At 33.1% G+C, this 19,007-nt stretch overlaps 1 protein-coding gene across 1 annotated transcript; it reads left to right on the top strand.

Annotated features, from left to right (window-relative positions):
• The first annotated feature begins 7,552 nt into the window (after positions 1 to 7,552).
• LOC112025221 (phosphomevalonate kinase, peroxisomal) lies at positions 7,553 to 18,703 on the top strand. Its single transcript, XM_065771663.1, has 11 exons — positions 7,553 to 7,669; positions 8,201 to 8,351; positions 9,692 to 9,793; positions 10,058 to 10,065; positions 10,192 to 10,301; positions 10,399 to 10,451; positions 10,826 to 11,209; positions 13,998 to 14,102; positions 15,085 to 15,312; positions 16,628 to 16,750; positions 18,308 to 18,703. The coding sequence occupies exons 1-11, from the start codon at positions 7,662 to 7,664 to the stop codon at positions 18,572 to 18,574; spliced, it is 1,539 nt and encodes a 512-aa protein (XP_065627735.1). The 5' UTR covers positions 7,553 to 7,661; the 3' UTR covers positions 18,575 to 18,703.
• The last annotated feature ends 304 nt before the right edge of the window (positions 18,704 to 19,007 follow it).

Consider the following 19,007-nt stretch of genomic DNA (forward strand, 5'->3'; position numbering starts at 1 on the left):
AATAGCATCTCAAGTTTTTAAGACTCGACTTTGGTGACAAAACTCGAGCATTTAAGACTTGAGCTCCAGTGTTGGCACACAACTAACGTGGAACAATATCACATGGAACTCAAGTTCCTTAGAGCGTGTAAAGAAATAATAATAGTAGCTTAGTGATTACCGGACTTGAAGGGTCAAGTCCATGGAAAAAATTGCAAAACTAACACCAATCTCCAAACAATTTTGTTAGTTAGTAACATTTTTAAACTACTTTGAAAACTAACATCTCGAGTCTAAGAAACTCGATTTTGATATGCTAAATCGAGCCTTTGAGGCTTGAGTTTTGTAAAGTGAAACAGAAAAAAAACACAAATTCAACAAATAGATCAAAAACCCAAGTCCACAGCGAAGCAAAGAGACAAACACAAACCCAGCAAAAGAGATAAACGAAAACACAAACCTAGAAAAGATGGAAAATGGAAACCATGAAGAAGGCAAGCAGTGGCTCAGACTGAACCTAGACAGTGGCAAAGGCTCGGACTGAATGAAGAACAAAGGGGTTTGTTATGGGTTTGATTTGGGTTTGGTTGGTGTGGAGAATGGAGAACGAAGGGGTTCGTTCTTGGGGTTTGATTCAGGTCTATTGATTTAGAGAATGAAGAACAAAGGAAGAAAAGGAAGAACAACAAAGGAAGAAAAGGAAGAATAGTGGGTCAATAAGAAAGGAAATCAAGTGTTTAAAACTCGATTTTCACTACCAGCACATTGATCTTGAGTCTCTTAGGCTCGAGTTGCTACAATGAACCCAAGTCTAACAGATTCTAGATGTTAGTTTTCTAAATAGTTTAGAAACTTTGCTAACTAACAAAATTGTTTGAGGATTAGTGTTAGTTTGCAATTTTTTCCCAACTCCATCAAGTGGGTAGTTGCAAATTCAAGGGTCATTGACTTTGCTAAGGACTTTTGAGTTAGAAGACAATGTAAGAAAAAGAAGAACTAAACAAAACCATCTATAACCTCTCAGATCTCAGTCAATTTCATCTTTCTTCCATAGCTTTTTCTAGCAAATCATTCACATCTTTATGAGTGTGTGTGTGTATAATTGGTTTAGATCGTGTGCAGTGTTGGAAATCGTGAACTGTACCATAGAGTGACAATCAAGATGTGCTTGACGGAGACTGGATTTGTGCATGTCATAGGTCTTCTTTTTCTAGGTTCTTCTTTATTTCTTTCTTTCTTTCTTCTTCTTTTGCTTCTCCTACACTTGTACGCTGTATGGAACTCAAGCCTCTAAAACTCAAGTTCCACGTAGATTAGTTATTCACATCAGCTTGGAACTTGAGTCTTTAAGGCTCGATTTTCTTCACTAAACTCGAGCCTCAAAGGCTTGAGATATTACTTTCTTTGAAAACCTTGCTTATTTTAATATTCATCTAAAATAACTTTTAATAATTGTGGAGGGACGAACCTCTCTCACATGAGTGGTACACCTTCACTTAGGCCCAGCGCTTATAAGTCGAAGGTGGGAGGTGTCTCTCCCCGATATGAGATTAAGCAAATTTATAAGGGTTTTCATCCAAAGCAGACAATACCTTCTAAGGAAAAGGTTCGTCCCTCCACTTATAAGTCGAAGGTGGGAGGCGTCTCTCTTCGATATAAAATTGAGCAAATTTGTAAGGGTTTTCATCTAAAGTAGACAATACATTCTAAGGAAGAGGTTCGTGAAGAGATGTCTCTCACCCTTGCCTTATAAGCATTGAGCCTAAGGAATGGTGTACCAATCATGTGTGGTACACATGAGTGGTACACCCCGCATATGAGCTCGTGCTTATATGTTGCGGGTGGGAGGCATCTCTCCCCAATGTGGGATTGAGCAAATCCCCAAAGCGGACAATACCTTCTAAGGGAGAGGTTCGTCCCTCCACAATAATTATTTAAAAACAATTATTTTTGCGATAAAACATATTTTATAAGCTTTAATTAATTAGTATACGTATCCTCATCATACTTGTGTCCTACTTTTTCAAAAATTATTATGTCGTTGTTTAGTATGCGTACCTATATCCGTGCATGTGCTTCCTAGATGATAGATCTCAATGTATTATGTGTTGTCTTCTCTCTTAAGTTGAGAAACTTTGTTATTTTCCCAACCAAAAAATAAAATTTGACATGGCGTTATTTTTTTAAATTTCATTGTGGATGATGTTGCAACATTTTACTAAAGTGAAAAGAGATTTCCAATTAAAAATCAATAGGATGTAAGCTGACCCGTGGGTAAAAGCTAAAAGGATTAAGATTATAAATTTTCAACGAAGAATTTGTAAATATAACCAGCAAATTTTTGTAATTACCCAAAAGTTTTTAGAATTCAAATTTATGTTACATATAAATGACATTTGTTTATATAAATGAGGTCATATAGGTTGATTGTGGGTTGAGCACATCATTTCACATAAAATTGTGTTGTGTTTGCAGGTCAGGTCAAATATTGCCACCCCTACATTGAGCCCACGAGTAGACTTATTTAAACCAAATTAAGGTTACCATTATTTTTCTCCATTGTTTGTCTTCTTCACTTTTTAGTCATCTTACAAAGCTGGTAACAAGAGAGTCATAATTTAGACAGATTAAATTTCTAAATGCAAACATATATTGAACTGCTACGCGTAAGAATGGTAAGTACTGTGTTATGTGTAAATATTATTACTATATTAAACAAAATTATTATGATAGATGATCAAAATAATTTAAATAAGTTTGATATTTTATTTTAAAAATCTTGAATATTTTTTAAAATAGAATTTTAGTTTGAGTAGAATTTAAATTTCTTAAAACTTAGCTAATAGAGTTTTACCTAAATTGAGAGTAGAATTTTAAATTTCTTGAAACTTAGATACATAGACTTTTACCTTAAGTGAACTATCCTAATTAATAAGAATTTAACCATTTATTGCATTTAAAAAAAAAAAAAAAAAACACTTTGCACAACCATGACTTCTAGGCCCAAATTTTATTAATATTAGTTTAAGGTTGTGCATTGCATGATTTTGGTCATGACTTACCATAAGTAAATCATACCCCCCCTCCCCCCCCCCCCACCCCCCCCCCCCCCCCCCCTTCAAAAATAAATAAAAAACAACATACAAAGCTTTGCTTACATAATTTACCACCCTATCATTCAATTCCAAATGTACTATACAATGCAAATCAGGGAAGTCAATACATACCATACCGGTGCTAGCTGTACAGAGAAAATATATTATACCAGCTATTAAATCGATACTGGTACTCCTCTAAAATATAATGAAAAATCGAGTTATATTGGCTTGTAGTGGAGATATTTTGGGTGTTTGAGTTGGTACAATAAAAAATTAAAAATTTGAAAAAAAAATTAAGATAATATATTGGTTAATATACTTAGACTAATATTTAGACTTATAAAATGTGGTTTTTAAATTTTATGTTGATAAACATAAAAAATTAATAAATTCTTACTTTCATATATTTATGTATCTAAAAAATAGTGGTAATTCTGAAATAGTGCACTAATAATCAATGGCGCCAAAAGGAAATAAATGAAGAAAACAAATAAGAGATGACTTACGGTTTCTCCAAACATTGCTGATGAAGGAGAAAGAAATTTATAAAATTAAATTTATAGATATTCCTCCTTGCAAATTTGCAACTTGAAATAACAATATTATTTATATATGTTATCATTCATTTTGGTTGGAGTAGTTTTAATTAACGTGTTTGGATTCGATTTGGTTTTGACTAAGGTATTTTGAGTAAGAATTAGCAACTATATAGTAAAGTAGAATTATTATCCTAATAATTCGATTGGATCCTAATTCAGTTGGCTTCACCTAATCTTTGTTCATATATCTATAGGATCATGATTGAATTGGACACACATTAAAGAATTGGGTGAATCGTTTTTACCATTCTGCAAGTCACGTTGATATTTTGTATTCAAACTTCTTCTGATTTCCTCTCCTTTTTTTTAAAGCCTTGTATTATAAAGCAAAAATTCAAATGAATAAATGATAATTTATAACCATTAAAAAAATAATCTTGACTGTACTCTAGTTGAAGTGAAAAAGTTGATAAGAACAAAACCTTATAAAAACTATTTATATTTCATAAATATAAAAATAATAAAATAATCATGATAGCATATCTATGTGGCACAACAGCGACTATAAGACCTAACTTTTATTGTACTGTAACTAGTAAGTATATGGTATAAGCTATTTTATTTTTCTATTTTAATAATAAATTTGCAAAAAATTACAAACCAAGTATTTGGACATTGTTATCCACCAATTTATATCAATGGAAACAGTGATTGACATGCACTAAATTTGCAAGACATTGAAGCTTAAGATTCAAACCTTTGATAAAAAATAAAAAAGAAACTTCATTTGAGTTTGAACTGTACCTTAGACTTGTTTTCATGATTGGCCAAAAATAAAATACAAAAAGAAGACCAAATCGTATGCACACTAATTTTTTCCTTGCACAGAAAAAAATAAAAATAAAAAAGAAGAAAAATATCTACCTGTAATGTTGAATTGTTGATCACGTAGGGTAGATAGAACTTGAAGGACCTATAAATTAAAATATCAGGTAGGGTAGATAGAAGGACCTTCTGCTATTTTTATTATTTTTTCAGTTAACCATGAGGATTACATTAACTAAGAATAAACAAGTCTATTACAACATAAAGTTGATTTGTCAAAAGCCAAAAGGCTTGCCACCACAAGCAGCGGTGGGTTCAAAAAGACAGCAAAAGAGGGGAACTAATTTTTTCCTTGCACAGAAAAAAATAAAAATAAAAAAGAAGAAAAATATCTACCTGTAATGTTGAATTGTTGATCACGTAGGGTAGATAGAACTTGAAGGACCTATAAATTAAAATATCAGGTAGGGTAGATAGAAGGACCTTCTGCTATTTTTATTATTTTTTCAGTTAACCATGAGGATTACATTAACTAAGAATAAACAAGTCTATTACAACATAAAGTTGATTTGTCAAAAGCCAAAAGGCTTGCCACCACAAGCAGCGGTGGGTTCAAAAAGACAGCAAAAGAGGGGGTAGAGCTCACCCCAAGTTTGGCAAGCACATCCGCGCATTGATTGGCTTCCTAGAAGGTGCAGACTATCTGTTTGTTAAGAAAGGCCCTCAATAGGTTCCTGCAGTCAGTTAACAAATGTTCCATTAACAAGTTTGTAGTATTATTGTTCATGAGCATCACAACACTTAAGGCATCCATCTCAACAATTAAATTGCTCAAACCAAGCTCCTTAGCAATGCCTAAACCATCCCTTAGGGCCCATAACTTTGTGTTTATCTCAAAAATTGATAAACCAATAGAAGAAAAATTGATAAGAACAATTAAGTTATTTATATTTAAAAAATTGTTGCAATCGCTTAACAATTAAATAAGATATTCACTTGGCGCAACTACAATTTCTAGAATTTTATTATATAGTATATGATTAAAGATTATAGCATAGATAAAATGGGTTGTAATAGGGTTAATCTCATACGATTGCTTTGTTTGCTTTGCCGTTAACATTTTTTAAAAATTAGTATTTTCAAAAGCATTTGTTGGGAAACTATCTTATTTTCTTATGTTTAGTAGCAACCTTAAAAATAAGTTGAAAAAATATTTATTGACTTATTTCATCTAGCTTAATGCATGATGAAGTTGTTTTCTAAAAACTTCTAGTAAAAAATAACCTCTAAAAATTAATACATACTCTTAATAGGGTTTTCCATTAACCATAAATAGTTTCCTTTGATTAATTTTTATTTTTCTTGATACTACTAGATTAAAAAAAAATTTAAAATATATCTTTACATAAGGTTTCTCTTCAAAATAAATGGAGCATGTTGCAATGATTCTATATAGTATATAGTATAATTGACTTTAGGGATTTTTTTGGTCCACAATTTACGTGGACTAAAAACGTGGTTGATTAATACCAACCAAGAGAGAAAAAGTTCAATCTTCAAAGAAGTCTCGCCTTGCCAAGTTGTTATCAAAGGAAAATTGTTATTATTTTATTATTATTATTATTTTGCTAAAAGGAAAATTGCCAATAAGCACATAAATAAAGTGAAATATTTCATAGTGAGCTTTGGTTGACTCGCTTTTTTTGAATGGAAGATTGAGGTTGGTTGACACACTTTGGCAGCACATGAAACACAACCATAGATCCTTTTCTTTGACCTTGAATCCTGGACTTTATTAACATAACAGGGAAAACAAAGAGAGCATACAGTACTTTTATTCTTTTCCAACAACCATTAGGTTTATTATATTAGTTTTTTTAATTTTGTGGATCATGAAATTTAAAAATGACTTAATATTATTATTTATATATCCGTTGGTTCAAATCCTTGCCAATGATGGTAATATACCTTTTTAAAATAGTGGCTAGCTAGGTGTTCTACTCGTACAGAGTAATGGGTTGGGCTCATGTCTAGTGATCAGTTCTACTAGACACACTAAGATACGAATATGTGTCCGTATCTCAACGTGTCCAGTAGAACTAGTCATTAAACACGACCTCACCCTAGAATAATAACTTATAACATTATTATTATTTTTTGTTCATAGCAACTTATAACATTATTTTGATTGTACCTCAATTACACATGGCCTTCCCAACAATTAGCAATATACCTTTTTAAAATAGCAGCTAGCTGGGTGCTCTACTCATTTAGAGTAATAAGTAATAACATTATTTTGATTGTACATCAATTACACATGGCCTTCCTAACGATTGTAAAATTTGTTAAGTGTTTGACTAATTGTATATTTTTTAGTTGTTGGGGATATATATACTCTGAAAAAGTTTAGGCGCACAACAAAATATTAAATGTCACAATATTCTTATTTTCAATTACGGAAAGTCCTTGTCTAATATATGTATATAGTTCAATAATATTATAGATAGATACAATAAATTTGACACTTTTTTTTCATAATGTTTTTTTAGAGAGTTTCAACCTATGACGTCCACTCCTGATGATAGTTATTTATAATCAAATTAAAACACCAATCAGTTTTTAGTGTATGTGGGAATTGAACAATATTTTTATCAGAATTACCATTAACAATATTTTTTATTAGACACCCATCACAAACAGTCTTCCCAACAATTACAAAAAATTATAAAATTTGTCTATATATATGTGAGTATTTTTATTTTATTTTTTCCTGTTGGTGAAGATATATATACTTTGAGAAAGTATCAAGTACACAAATCATATGCTACAACATTTTAACAACAACCAATATACTTGCTTTTGTTTGTTTGAATAAAGTTACAAGTTTTCAACTACTTGCAATATTGCGTATTGAACTTTGAAATTTGAAAAACAGTCACAAAAAGTTTCTTGTTGCAGTGAGGGTGAGGGTAAAGACTTTGGCATTTTCGCCCAAATGTGGAAAAAAAGAAGCTGCAGTAACTAACTAAAAGAGAAAGGTACATGCCACTACCAACTCCAACTGCCAATTTTCTCCTCATTTTTTTTTTTTTTTGACCAATATTTTTAAACTATAAGAAGCTTTTTGTGACATTAATTTCAGTTAATCAAATTTGAATCTCAGCCTTCAACATCACAATAGTGACGAGAACTCTATTGAGACAGAGAGAGAGAGAGAGCAATGGCCGTGTAAGTTCCTCTATACAAACTTTCCTTGATGATTCTCTGTCAATTGGGTCTCAATTTTTTTTTTCTCTCCGAGGAAGAGTAATAGAATTGAGAAAAGAAAATCATTGGGTTATTTTATTTTATTTTAATTATTCATACCTTTTTGTTTTTTTGACTCATTAACTGATGGGTTTAGTTCCAAATTACCAATAGAATAGCATGAGAATTGAGATTCTTAGGATTTGTGTTTGTTTACATATGTTTTTAGAGTAAAGAAATGGAGGGTGAGTGTTTGTTTTGTGATTCCTAATCTTAATGTTCGTGATAGGAAGTTGTATGTCCGTATGTATGTATGTATTTCTGATATGGGTTTAGTTCCAAATAACCAATAAAATAGCATCTGAACTTAGGATTTGTCTTTGTTTACGTTTGTTTTTTAGAGCAAAGAAATGGAGGGTAAGTGTTTGTTTGGTGAATCTCAATCTTAATTTTAATAAAGAAAGTTGTATGTATGTATTTCTGATCTGGGCATATTTTGTGATGCGCACACAGTGTTGCTTCAGCTCCTGGGAAGGTCTTGATGACTGGGGGTTACCTTATTCTGGAGAGGCCTAATGCAGGACTCGTACTCAGTACCAATGCCCGGTTTTTCGCCATTGTAAAACCACTTTACGATGAGATCAAGCCCGACAGCTGGGCATGGGTGAGTAACTCTTGTGACTTTGTCCTTAATAAACTGATTTTGTTGTCATCTGATTCATTTTCTTGTTGGTTTTCTTTACTGCAATGGTGGAGTTTACTTATTGTGTAATCATTCAAATGTTTGGCATTTTATTAATAGGGAAATAGTTGTGCTATGTCAAGAGAGTAAAGTGGGAAATGGGAGGTGACGTTTCAAGGGAAATTAAATAATATTTAGCCGGAAATTAAGAATTTTCATTTAAGTTGTTTTGGAATTAATTTACTTTAATATGGTGCTTAGATTTTTGAGATGCTGATCATAAGAAAGAAAATGTGAGATGGTTACATGTTATGGCCAAACTTGGTCAGATCTCCAAAAAAGGCTGTTCCATTATCCTTGAGCACCTAGTTATGGACAGTATTTCTGTGAGTCTGTCCTTTTATATCATAATGAAAGAAATAATTGGGTTTTTAGAGTTTTTGGAGGCAGGCATACTGAACATACATTTGGAGTTGTTGACATAATCAACTTTACTTCAGCTTTGTCTCTGTTGGTAAAACGTGTTTCTTCTGGATTAGTTGTATAATTACACTCGTGTGTTAATTGACAATAATAAATTTTTCTACCACGGTATGGTTATAAAAAGGGGTTTTCTCCAACGGTATAATGACTGGAAAGATAATGATCCTTCGGAATTGATTTTCCAGCAAATAGCTTGTAATACATTACCACCCTATCCCCTAGTGTATGCAAGTGAGAACTTAATAGAGTACATGCTATAACAATAGTTTTACTTGAGCCAGAAAGAAATTTGCTTGACCATAAGATACACGTCAAACACAAAGTTCATGTTTCGTGTGAATTTTGAATTGATGTCTCTCATAGATGAGTTTGGAGGGCTGTGTCAAAGGTGGGGAGGGTCTCTGAGAAAGGGCATAAATTTGAGTTGAGAGATGGGCTGCAAGCAGTTTCTTGGTGGCCAACTATGAAGCTGATTGTTGTCTGGCTGTGAATGCCTTGTGTATTTACTATTTAGGGGTGAAACTTGTGCAAGTTTACATTAACATGGGGTGGTTCTTGAGCTTGAATTTCTTCTATATTATGATTAAAACCTGACAGGTGCTGGATAAGTTGCAGACCTTCTAAATAAGGCCAAATGCAGGCTATATTATATGGTGTTTAGTCAAATAAGATGATGGTGTGAATACTTCTATAAGAGTGTCATTTTCTTAACATGTGACATCACCTGCATTATTTCTTTAATAGCTTTATTTGATGCTGTCTGTCCGCCAACATATTGTTGATTCATTAAGATATACCTCCATAGTACTCAATTTGTGACTTTCCATATCACCTTTCAGGCATGGACAGATGTGAAATTAACATCTCCCCAGCTTTCCAGAGAAAGCTTGTATAAATTGGCATTGAAAAACTTGGCCCTGCAATGTTGTTCTTCAAGGCAAGTTTTTATTGTTTATGTTACGTGTGTATTCTACAGTTGAAGATCATCATTTTTTCTTAATATACTTTAAATTTTCTTGGATGTCATTGATAATCCTTAATTTTAGGTCTTGAAACCTATATCTTTGTCTCCATTTTCTCCTGTTTTTTCTTCTTGGGGGGTATCCTTTTGTATACTTTCTGTTTGCTTCACTTGTGCACCCTGTTGATGCTTTCAGTAACATTTTCAAATATTTGAACAACAAAATGGCTTTCACGTGACTAAGTGCTTATAGTGTAAGCTGATGCTTAATCTACTTATTGTTTTTCATGATTTATAAATCATGTGCCAATGACAAGAGGGGGTGCATGGTCAAATGCATAGTTGAACTGGTGCTTACTGTATTGCTTAAAATTTCAGTGAGTCAAGAAACCCTTTTGTGGAACAAGCAGTGCAATACGCTGTGGCAACTGCGTATGCAACGCTTGACAATAATAAGAAAGAGTTCTTACACAAACTACTTTTACAAGGTAATGTTTGATACTTCCTATGTTTCTCTATCCATTTAAAGATAAAGAAATTATACATCTTCAATAATCTAATGTTTTAACTGGATTAGTCATGCAGGTCTTGACATCACAATTTTAGGTTCCAACGAATTTTATTCATATCGAAATCAGGTACTTTCCCTATTCTGATAGTTCAATAATTTTTTTCATCATGTTCATGGAATATTTTTCTTTTGTTAGGATTATTATTATTTAAATTTCATACCTTTTTTGTAAAGTTTTCTCAACAGTTTAATTTCTTGACACATGCATTTATAGACTGTATAATGTACCTGCATTTTACTCTGGTTCTTGTGAGAAATATATGCTATGACTTACAACTGTAAATGAGAACTACCTACTATAATTTCTTTTTGAGTTAAAAAATGTTCTAACTAAGCTTGCACTTCTAGTAGAGTTTATCCTTCATCTTTAAGCATTTTAATCTACAAGTCTATTACAAGGTTTTAGTTCGAGATGTTTATATGATGCACCCTCTTTTATAGATTGAAGCACGTGGACTACCTTTGACACCAGAGGCATTAGCTACTCTTCCTCCTTTCACATCCATTACCTTTAACACAGGGGAATCAAATGGAGAAAATTGCAAGCCTGAAGTTGCAAAAACTGGATTGGGTTCATCGGCAGCAATGACAACTGCCGTGGTTGGTGCTTTACTTCATTACCTTGGAGTTGTAAATCTATCCTCATCTAAAGATCAACACCAAGAAAAGAAGGATGCTACAGATCTTGATGTAGTGCACATGATAGCTCAAACTGCTCACTGTATTGCACAAGGGAAAGTTGGCAGTGGGTTTGATGTCAGTTCTGCTGTTTATGGCAGTCATCGTTATGTCCGTTTTTCACCAGAAGTGATTTCTTCTGCTCAGGTCTCTCTCTCTCTCTCTCTCTCTCTCTCTGTTTGTGTTCCAAAACTGGTCATGTTATGCATGGATGGACAATATCATGAACATTTTTCCAGAATTAACAGTTGAACAGAGTTGTCAGAGCTATATGTAATTTAGGCTTTCACTAGTTTTACATGAGCATTTGGGAGAGTCAAAAGCTTGTAGTTCAAGTGGCAATTCCCAGTGTTTCCAACAAAGACGTTCAGGGTTCAAATCTTCCTTTCCCAAATATCATATTAAAAAAAAAAAAAAAAAAGAGCATTTGGCAGATAAGCATATGCTGGCCTATGGTTTACCCCACTCCCCACCTTTCTTTCTGCAAATTTGTTTATTGTAATTTTGGATTTCATTTTGAGCTTAATACATTTGAATTTGTGTGGGACCTCATATGAGGACAATGTGCAATGTTTATGCATCAAAATGGCCCTAGGCTACACTATGCATTTTCCTCCCGGGTTGTATCTAAATTTTCCTATCATCTATTAGGCCTGTGCATATAAACCATTAAGATTTCCTCTGACTTACACAAATTTTTATTAGATACTGATAATTTTTTTAATATTTAGAATGCCATGAAAGTCTCGTCTAACTTACATTAAATATAATATTATTCATTATAATTATAATAATAAATAATAATTTCGAATAGCTAATAATAAATATAAAATAATAATAGGACAATTATTCATGATTCATAATAATATATATTTATTATTATTAGAATCTAAATTTAAATTATAATACAAATATAAACAAATGTTCCACTTTATAAGTATAATTGCTATACTTACTATTATTCATTATAATAATAACTTATTATCATTAAATTATGAAATTGAATGATTAGGTTTGTTACTTTTATGGTATTAGGAGAAATATCACCAATATCTCTATTCCCCTTCAAATTAGAATACTTTGGCTGGGATTTTATGAAAATAGCCAAAGCCCCTTATCGGATTTGGACCGATGACTTACGCCTATTGATGCAAAACAAGAAGCTTAATACCAACACAGATGTACAAAATTGTCTAAAGAAATTTGTAGGAAAAACAAAACAGATATGTACGAATCAACACCTAGGGTTGCTTGAAATTAGTACCAAGCATGATAGGAAACCTAGGAATCAACACAAGCATTAGATAAATTCAAATTGAAATTTTGTTGCCATAAGCTTGTCCCAGTAGAAGTACAATAGACTACTAGAACTAAACCCTAATCTAATTGACTTGGGTTAGAGCCTAATTATTGAATTATGAAAAAAATATTGACATTAGGAAATAAAATAAAATAATCAGACCTAAAATAAAATTCAATAGCTTGATAGTAAAAATACAATTAACTTCTTAAATTAAAGAAATTTCTTTGTGTCGAGTGTTTCTTGGGTAATGCCAGCTTCCTTGTTGGGATGTTGGAGTGTTGGAGGGGGTGGTTTGGCAGGAGAAGTTTTGGAACAATTTGGAAAGCTTATTGTCTCATGTGATGTATTTGGTGAGAACATAATGCTCACTGTTTTGATGACTGAGAAATTAGCACTGCAAAGTTATAGTTTTTATTCTTGAAGATGCTATATGAATGGATTGCTCTGCTTGTATCCTTCTCGGCTGAGGGGCTGCTAGATTTCGTGAATTCTTTGTACATTAGCTAGTTTTATTTTCAATGCCTTATATTTTCTTCTTTTGTACTCCTTCAGTACACATCGTGTATTGGAATTGCCTTTCTTATTTAATGAATTTTATTTAGCTATCAAAAAACAATAATTAAAATAAAAAATTGTCTTCCTACTCCCTGCATCACACTTGTGGAATCTTTTTAGTTTGATCATACTTTGGTCTCTTTCTATCTTCTTCCCTTTATTGTAGGGTACAGTATCCAAACTTTTAAGTTCCTTTTACTTTATTTTAGTGAATCTGGTAACAAAGTGACCTATTAAAAATTTCTTTTTTTTTTTTGACAAGTAACCTATTAAAAATTTCTGGTAGCAAAGTGATGTTCATATAATATCATTCATATTCTGAAAATTTTTATACTGCTAAGAATGGCATGTAAATCCCTTAAGGAAAGGTTGAGGAACGTTGTATCTATGATATTACATTTGAGTTTCTCTTGGGGTTGTTAACTTCAAAAGATTTCTGGAAGACTATATTTACCCCTTATTTCCATCTAGTTCATTTACAAAACTTTTTCGGCAAATATATCTTCAATTTTTTGATATGAATCACCTTACATACCTAATATTGATAGATCATAGACAAACAAACATCTTAACGGTCACTCATGTGATGTGGTTTTAGTTAGACAGCTAAGGGTTAGGTTTTCTATAGAATGGAGGCATGGAGCTTATTAGAATGTTTTAGTTTTACCTACTTCTGTTTGAGGTGCCACTTCTTTTCAAGGGTTAAGGGTTAGTCATTTAGTGCTATTCCCAGGAAACTTGTCAGTTTCTAGCCCTTCTAGGCTTATCTATAAGTCCAACACAATCTCACCACCCCCCGCAAAAAAAAAAAAAAAGGGAAAATAATTAGAAAATAGAAGAAACTTTTAAAACTAGAAAAGAAATCCAGAACGGCTTGCTTAGGCTGCCCTAACTGAGTTTTGGATGAAAACATCTTACTATTAGATTAATTTATTCCCTAACTTTAAGATGAAAAAATCCATAGAAGGTGCATATATGTTGTCTCTCTTCATGTACAAAACATTAAAAGTTAATTTTAATAAGTAGCTTTTGAAAACTGTCATAACTTTATAATCCTTTTCTATTGAAACATTGCAGGTTGCAGCAAAGGGATTGCCCTTGCAAGAAGTCATTATTGACATCCTAAAAGGGAAATGGGACCATGAGAGGACTAAGTTTTCCTTGCCACCATTAATGACCCTAGTAAGAATTTTAATATTTACAATTTATTGCAACTTGTATGTGTGTAAATGTAATTTTCTTTTATGCTACACTTGTGGCAGAGGAAATTTATGTGTGTTTGTGGTGTGCTTAGGCTTTGGAGAATTTGAGGATCTATGGTAAATAACTTCAGAAAGAAGGATTAGGTTGTAAAGAACAGCTAGGGCTTTGGTAAAGCACAATACTTGATAAGAATGATAAACCTTTTTTAATGGCATGAAGATCAATGTTTGTGGGAACATTGATTCTTCAATTAAAGTCAACTTTTATATTATTATTTTTTGAATGATCCCATGTTTTGGGCTCTAATGACAATCATTCTCTTGTAGATTTCATTGATTCTCAATCTTTCAAATTGTAACTGTCATTCTTTGTAATTCCTTAGGACTACATCATGTATACACCCTTTTTACATGAGGTAGTGCTCTTCATCAATAAAATTTATAATTAAAAAGAAAAAAAGAAAACAGATCAGTATGATACCAATTAAGCTATTCTATGGGCCTTATGATCTCTATTGGTAGGATGAAACAATATCATTCGTAATTTCTGCATTGTCAGAAAAAATATAGAAATTCTTTACCAGAAAACCTATGGATCATTTGGACATTCTTCATCATGTATGGTGGGTTTAAATTTTGTAATTTGTGGCATGTGTATGTACAGTGAAGTTGTTCTCTGAGAACAGTTTCTGCTTCCATATCAAGTACAGCTGTAGGAATAAATATGTATAACATGATAATTGATACATCATGAGTATAGATTGGCAAATGTATGTCATCAAGTAAGATAATGGAAAACTAGTCTGCAAGACAGCACTATAACCCAGTCTTCTTTGTCTTCTTCTTCTTCTTTTTTTCCCCTTTCACTTTCCTTAAAAATTTGTGTACTCTTAAGAAAACTTATCTTGGTTTTTAGAGGGACATTGAAGCACTTTCTGCTCCTACTGATGTGTCTTTTGCAGTTGCTAGGAGAACCAGGAACTGGAGGATCATCCACACCTTCAATGGTAGGTGCTGTGAAAAAGTGGCAGAAGTCTGACCCTCAAAAATCTCTAGAAACCTGGAGAAAGTTATCAGAGGCTAATTCTTCACTTGAAGTACAACTCAATATGTTAAGCAAACTTGCAGAGGATCACTGGGATGCATATAAATGCACAATAGAGAACTGCCGTAGGCTTAAGTCAGACAAGGTAAGTCCTGAGCTCATTTTCTTGCACCTGCAAAGGATATTATATAAATAATCACATTTCTTGGTGATTCTGTGACAATGGAAAAAATTTATGGAAGTTTTTTTTGTTTGGTTGGGAGTTTGAGATGCATATGGAGAGACTGTCATTTTGGTTTCTACATCAAGTAAAATTTCTTCATTTTTTTGGGTCCATTATTTAACTTACATGGTCAATTTGTTGTGGATCGCCTGAAATTTTGCTGATATCCATTGGTAAAGGAAAGATAAATATCTGAAACCTGAAATTATGTTGTTTTCTTTTGTGCCAGAATTGCATCTCTATTTTGTCCTTGTATATCTTAGAAAATATTCCCTGTCACGTGAAGCATCAAGTGTTATCTTAGTTTCTAAACTTTTCTCAAAAAAAGTGTTGTCTTAGTTATTAAGGCTTTTATTTGAGAAAAAAGGGGTCATTTCAAATTATTTAGCCTGTCAAAAAGCAGTTTTCTGGGATTACTGTAGTATCAGATCATAAGATCAGACCAGCAGGCAAGAAGTCCTTAAGTTCCTATATTGAGTTGTTTAACCATCTACCATGTTTGATTTTTGCTTATTTGTGGTAAATATTGAAAAGTTAAGAGAGAAAGATGAAGTGCTTCTGTTCATTACAGACATTTTACAAAATAGAATATCTATAATTTTAAACCTAAGAATTATGGGCTCCCAAATGCACTAAACGAATTTTCAAACTTCTGCATATGTGACCAAATCTGTAAGAGATACCACATTATCTCTAAATATCAAATATACCTTCCAAAAATGGTTTGCTTGTTTTCTTCGATCATTACAATTGACTGTCATGATCAAACTTCTCAGGTTGTACTCACCATGTGATTGGTAGATTTTTTTACACCTCAGGAATTTAGCTATGTTTTTTTTTTCCTTCTTCTTTTTTCAATTTTTGTGTGTGCGCGCGCGTTTGGTCTCCCGGGGTGGGAGTTGGAGGGAGCAACTGCCTAATCTAGAACCTATTATCATGGGTTTTACGTGTCATAATGCAGAAAAAACAAATGTATGGTATGCTAAATCATACATATAACATAAAACTATGTTTTACACCATGCTTGTGCTTGTTTCTGAAGAAACTGTAGCTCCAGCTTCACTATGAAATTGTCAACTTCAAAACTAGGTACAGGGTCTACTTTTGGTGAGTCATGAAAGCTGTTGAGATTGCCCAGTCCTTTTAAAATGTAATTTGATGCTTTTACCATTCTCCTTTTAACTCCTTTTCCCCCCCTTCCTATTCTTGAGTTTTGAGTCACAAATTTCCTGAATAGTGGCTGGAGCAAGCTTCTGAACCAAAGCAAGATGCAGTTGTTAAAGCATTGTTAGGAGCAAGAGATGCTATGCTTGGGATCAGATATCATATGCGCCTGATGGGTGAAGCTGCAGGTGTTCCGGTAGGTTCTTTTCTCTTTGATGGAATGCTTGTTTCTTCTTGTTCTTTTCGTATTGATTTTTAATATTCTATCATTATTATTATTATTATTATTACTATTATTATTATTTTGAGATAGAGCATACAAATAATGAAATAAAAGAAAATGAGGGGAACCACCACAAACCCTTAGTGCAATGGTTACTCTACAAATATAAGTGCTTGCAGGATGTGGAGGGTAAGGGCTGAGGTTCAAGTTTCCAACAGGGAGTTTTACACACGTATACATTTAGATTAAGCTAAAGTAGAATTTCTATCTTCTATCAAAAATAGAAACTGAGGGGCAGTAATTCTAAATTAATGATGATGACATGCAATACTGTAAAAAGAATGGCTGTACTTAATTGTTCAGTGTTCTAATCTTCCCAGCAAAAAGATGGTAATGTACTCATCTCCTTTTCGGGACTTTCAAATTGATGCATGCACTTCAGTGTCTGTTCATACAATGGTTTGAGGTGGTGATCTCCTGCTATATACCTAGAAACTCATTAATTCGTAAAAGCTGTCTTATTAATGTCACATTTCTTCAGATATTCAATCTATGGTTTGTTTACTCAGGAGAAAAACTCTTGGTATAAAATTTGTGAGTCTAAGATTGAATTTTCAGACTTCTCCTTAAGTTTAACATGCATTTTTCTTTCTCCATGTCCTCCCATTAGGAAGCATGAAGTTGGGTTCTTGATTATCTTCTATTTACCCTCCATTGTATTGTAGACAGATTAATGAACTTAAAAAAAAAAAAAAAATGTTTGTACTCTGGTAACACAACATGTATTGCCACAATATTTGGATACTTGATGAAAAATATCAGACTACGAAGAATTGAATATTGTGACGCCAGGCATAGATATGGTCATTTGAACATAATCCGAATCTGGTAACATCCTCTTGATATGCATCTGTTTCAGGATAAGTGATAAAATTCAACGTGAATTGTACAACTGCAGACAGGCCAAGTAATGAGTCCTGAGTCCTGTGTCCTAGGTTCTTCAAGCTTGGTTTGTTAATATGCATACCTTGATTGAATACATTATCAAAATAATATTGAATCAAGCTCGAGCAGCTTGGTTTTCTCGACAAAGAGAGTCAAGTCAATCCAAGTAATGGGTTGTTCAAGCCCAGGTTATTAATCTTTTGACTGGATAGTGAGTTGTTCTGAGAACCTTTACCAAGCCAAGGCTCAAGTAGCTTGAATTTTATGGCCCAAGTGAACTGTCTAAAGAAATTTCTATGTTAACCTGTAACGTGCTGCTTGAAGAATTCTGTAGATGTTTAGTTTTTAACTTTCTGGTAAGAAAAAACTACTAAATACCCAACCTGCAGGTCAATTTAGCAAGGTAAACATGTTAGGTTCCCCTCTATTTTTTACCCTTAGCAAGTCTGCCGTGAGGTGTAATTATGGAGTTTAGCATGGGATACTCAAAACTTGTTTCCCCAATGGATTCCAATTCTAGGTCTTGTTCTTTTTCATCTGGCTGGTCCATAAGTTCAACGTCTGACTAGTTTTCCGAAATTGCAGATTGAACCTGAATCACAAACTCAGCTTTTGGATGCTACAATGAACATGGAAGGGATTTTGTTGGCTGGAGTTCCTGGAGCAGGTGGCTTTGATGCAGTCTTTGCTGTTACCTTGGGGGATTCTGGCAGCAATGTCACCAAAATGTGGAGTTCACAAAATGTTTTGGCCTTGTTAGTTAAAGAAGATCCTTGTGGCGTTTCTCTAGAAAGTGGAGATCCACGAATTAGCGGAGTTACAGCCGCTGTGTCTTCAGTTCATATTGAATAAGCCCATATTTGTAAGCTAGCAGAAAAAGAACCTTTATTGAATGATGAAAGTTGATTTAGAGCTGTTGTAATTCCTGTGAACACTGTACAATAAAATAAGTTAATCATCCCAATGAAAACCATTTTCAAATCTTGGTTTATGCTCTCCATTCCTACTGGCCATAAACTTCTTGAACTTTGGCATGCATCGCTTGATAAAAGAACACAATGATATTCCTCTCTATCTACTGGTTGAATAAAAATTAAAAATACTGTGAGACATGTGGGTGCCATGTATTTGTGGCAATTCACACACATTTACGCGCGACTGTGACCCCCCTAAGGCCAAAAGAGTTTCCCCACAACAAAATCTTAGCACCTGTTTTGGTATGTTTTCAAAACACAGTTTTCTGAAACTTTGTTTATGAGAACAAGAACCAAAAACAATTTATTAT

Source organism: Quercus suber, unplaced genomic scaffold (assembly GCF_002906115.3).
Source record: "Quercus suber isolate HL8 unplaced genomic scaffold, Cork oak 2.0 scaffold_47, whole genome shotgun sequence".
Taxonomy (NCBI): Eukaryota; Viridiplantae; Streptophyta; class Magnoliopsida; order Fagales; family Fagaceae; genus Quercus; species Quercus suber.